Below are 4,222 nucleotides of genomic sequence, written 5' to 3'. Positions count from 1 at the left end.
ATTGCTATCATATACAGCAATGACAGCTGTTTTATGAGGCCTAGTTAGAAAGATAAGGACATTAGATTTGTACCGTGTGGTTTGCAATGAATAATAAAAGCAACCTTTAGACATTTATGGCGTCCTGTTTTGATGGGGTTGTTTTTACATTTATCACCACATGTGCTGAAGTGCAAAGTGGACAAAGCTATTCATGAACTTTGAGACAAATAAAATTCTGACAGGACTTGATGTGCTCTGTATCAGAAACAAATGTGATCCAATCTCATGTTTCTTAATGCACTCAGACCTGCCAAAATAAAAAGTGGTGCTCGGCTGCTTTTTCTGTTTTGAAGTGGTAAAAAAAAAAAACATTCGGGCAACGTGGCATCTATTGTACACGACACACTGAAAATAAAAACCTCTACAGGTGAACAAGCTAGAGAAAATCTCCACCTGATGCAAAAGGCTAGCTGTGTACATCTGGCAAAATTCTGACACCATCCGTTTTTTGTTTTTTTTCCGCATACTGTAGTTCTCTTCATGTCGCGCTCGCTTTTCACGCAAAAACAAGCTGCACGAATGAAGACTAACAATTTGTCTTTTTCTTTGCCCGTCTACCTTCAGACAGCAGGTACATACAGCAGGTTTTCATTCACAGGAGCAAAGAATAATTCAAAAAAATACGTTTTTACCACAATAAGTTTTCCCTTTCGTATGTCAAACTAAATATCTTGATGGATTTCAACAAAAAAAACTTTGAGCAGTAAAACATTGGCCGGTATCTTTTATTCAGTGTTTTGACAAAAATCCTCTTTACCAGTCCACATCGTACATGTCACGGTATTGTGAACATCACTTCATCTGGTTTCTCTACCTGCCTGCCACAAAGATAGACGGTGGTATTCCCAACGATGATGCGTTTAGGGATGTTGCTGTGTAAGTCAAAGCCACTCCGTGTAGTCGTTTAGTGGCACAAAGCAACACAAGAACAGTTTACAGCGAGATTTTGTCATCCAACGAAAAAACAGAATCATTTAAAAGACGCATCAGTCCCATTATAAAGTAACAGTACTGTCTTACATAATCAGTTACAAGCAAGGCATTTAGATGACTCGACTAGTTGTGTGCTTTACTCCCGCGCTGGAGCAGGAATATATTCGCGTGTCTCTTTTAAGGATAAAACTTCTCATGCACTTTGCAAAATGTCCACACTTAATCAAGCCTGTTACTGTGCGCAGACGCCATTCCTCACCGTAAGGGTTGTCTGTGCAAAGCTTGGCATTAGTTAGTTGAGCTAATAAGGCTAATAAAGTCACAAGGCAGACATGGACGGCACGCTAAAGTATGGCATCTTTGAGAACAACGCCTGTTCTACAAGGCAAACCAGTTTGTAGTAGTGTAATAAATAATTAGCTGTGGATTTAAAAAAAAAAAAAGAAAGTATTTTACCTTAAATGTTTCTTGATGTACCCTGAGCAGTGACTTTAACTTGTGCAGATGGAAACGAATGCATAAAGCTGTCGAGTTTGGAACTGCAGTTACAGAATGGCACTACGAGTTACGAAATGTTAACATAAAAATATCTGTTGATCAAGTACCCCTAATATAACCCAGATTCACATGTAATTATATACATCAACTACTATCCCCAGGTTAAAAAAAAGTTAATAAATATAAAGAGCAAACATTTAGACAGACATTTAGATGTAGTCGTTAGTGCAATGTTAATGAAGTCTAGCTTAATTCTATTAGGTAGTTGAGACAGTAGCATACGTTTAGGCCGGCCCTCTAAACAAAAGTGTGTCTGTTCGACTCAGAGAGCGCGTTTATTGCCAGTTTAAGGCCCAACCCCAGAACCCACAAGACAGCTAGCTCTTGGCACGGTTATCTTATTTATCCTGAAATAAAATTCACTTGGTAATAAATTAAGTGAACTATGACACCCCCGCCCCCCAAACCCCAAACCATTCTCGCTCTGAGGAGTATTTGTAGCATTAGATGTTCATTAGGTGGAAGACTGCGGTGACGATACAATCTGAGATCGGTCTTACTATTGGCTGTGGAAAGGCACATGAGGATGAGGATCAGCTTAAGATGCAAAAAAAAAAAAGGGAATTCTAATTGTTCGGGTGGAGGGTTATAATCTGCAGACAGAAGGCCAGGTAAAGAAACATGAGGTGAAACTTCACCCAACTCACGCTCTGCTTTGGAAGCAAATCCCTAGTGGTCATTTCCCTTTTGAAAAAAAAAAACAACAAACATCCGCTGCTATTTCTTGGCAGGTGTGCTCAAGAGAATGTGCATGTGTACGTATGTGTGTACGTATGTGTGTGTGTGTGTGTGAGTTTGTGCGTCTTTAATTCTTTGATGTCTTCAGTGAACCCATGTAAAGAAGGCGATCTCATCCAGGTCCACGGGGTAGTCAGTGAGGTACATGGGGCCTTTGTCAAAATGCTCCCCCTTGTAGCTTTTCCATCGTCCTGCGGGCAGGTAGATGTCCCTCTCTTGCTTTCCCGGCTCCAACACCGGCGCCACCATCAGGTCATCCCCGATCAGGAACTGGGAGTCGATCTTGTAGGCCGCCTCGTCGTCGTTGGCGATCCACCAGAGGGGCCTGATGATGGGGTCTCCTGTATCAAGAACCTCGCCCGCCAGTTCCAGAACCCTCGGGGCCACCAGAGTTTCGTGGAGCTCTGTGAACTTCTGCGCTATCTGTATCACCTGCGGGTGAATGTGCAGAGATGCAGCGTTAGCATCACTTCAGCCAGCAGCCAGACTGTAGCATGACGGCTGGTTAATTAGGTCTTGATTTTTTTAACAAAACATATTGATATATATATATATATATGTGTCACAGTCCAGGTGGATTTTAAATCTGCCTAGGCGAAACTGAAATGTTGATTTGGTCAGAATTAAAATTTAGATTTCACCGAGATCATATTAAAATCCTTCGTACATAATAATGAGACTGTAATCCTGCCGGGGCAAATTTTAATTTGGACTGTGACAAATACATAGCGAGGTGTGACACACTGCAAAGTGTTAATCCGATATAATCTCCACACTTCCCCATGGTGTGAACCTCTCATTCTTTAATGCTGTAACCACATCAAAATCTTACAGAGCCCGTCTGGTGACATCGATAAGAAATGAAAATAACTCGTTCCCACACATTAGTAAATCGTGGCCACGAGTTATTAATGTGTGGGAACGACATAGTTAAGTCGTGGCTTCGCATTACTAATATGAAGAAACAAGAGAAGTTGTGGAGCAAATTTCACAATGTGGTCATACCAGCTGTCGATTAGGGATAACAGGTGTACTTGCATGGAACATGGAGCATTTTGATTTGATTTGATTTGAACCTTGGAATGAACTACACTGATATCCTGCAATCTCTTGCAATGAAACACTGTGTGATAATTAAGTCCTTCCCACGCATTAATAACTCGTGGCCACGATTTACTAATGCGTGGGAACGAGTTATTTTATTTCTTATCGATGTCACCAGACGGGCTCCGTAAAATCTCAATCCTGCCTAGATCAAATCTTACCTTTGCCTAAAGTCAGGTAACTTTTTATTTTCTTTTTGCCATGAGCAGTGTCTGCAGTTTCCCTCACAATAAACTCCACCTAGAAGAACGGGCCACGTGCAGATGCAGTGCTCTCACTGATAAAACTCTACTGCTTTGTGTACAGGGCAGTAATAAAGGTCTTTCAATGCATTCAGAGCCTCCCATGTCTGAACTTTGGTGGTTGGACAGTCAGAGGAGAGAGTTTGGAGGTCTTTCAGGAAGTACTTTAGTAAGTATCTCAATATTTGTGCACAAAAATGACACATTCTAGTGAAACTTTCTGTGCAAATCGCTGCACTTCTGACTAAATTGGTGTCATGAGTACAGATCTTCATTGACACACGTGTTCGTCTTAATCCGTGGATTACAACCTTTTGTGTTTTTGCACCACTTTTCTGTGGAAAGATGTGAAAACAGCAACACTGCATATGTAGCCAACAGTCATGTTTTGGTCTCAGTTTGTTTCACACCCTCTAACGACCTGAAACCACAACGTGCTGTAGGTTTAAACCGTGGTGCCCCCCTGTGGCAGCAACAAGGTTTAAACTACAGTAGAAGCAACAAACAACTTTTCTCCAAGGAAAAACGTGTCCCTCCAGAATAATTTGAAGATGCAATAATTCTCTGTTTTAACTCAAACATTCAGGTCTAAATCTCTTCTTTTA

The 4,222-nt window shown here is 41.1% G+C and overlaps 1 protein-coding gene across 1 annotated transcript in view; it reads right to left on the bottom strand.

Moving 5' to 3' along the window:
• Positions 1-749: 749 nt before the first annotated feature.
• Positions 750-4,222, bottom strand: part of LOC103357153 (uncharacterized family 31 glucosidase KIAA1161-like) — a 12,778-nt gene continuing 9,305 nt past the window's right edge. The window contains exon 6 of the mRNA XM_008281576.1: positions 750-2,703. Within this exon, the coding sequence (XP_008279798.1) occupies positions 2,356-2,703 (348 nt within the window). The 3' untranslated portion in view covers positions 750-2,355. The remainder of the gene's footprint in view (positions 2,704-4,222) is intronic.

This window comes from Stegastes partitus, unplaced genomic scaffold, assembly GCF_000690725.1.
Source record: "Stegastes partitus isolate 25-593 unplaced genomic scaffold, Stegastes_partitus-1.0.2 Scaffold237, whole genome shotgun sequence".
NCBI classification, from domain to species: Eukaryota; Metazoa; Chordata; class Actinopteri; family Pomacentridae; genus Stegastes; species Stegastes partitus.
This window is presented reverse-complemented; position numbering and strand designations above follow the sequence as displayed.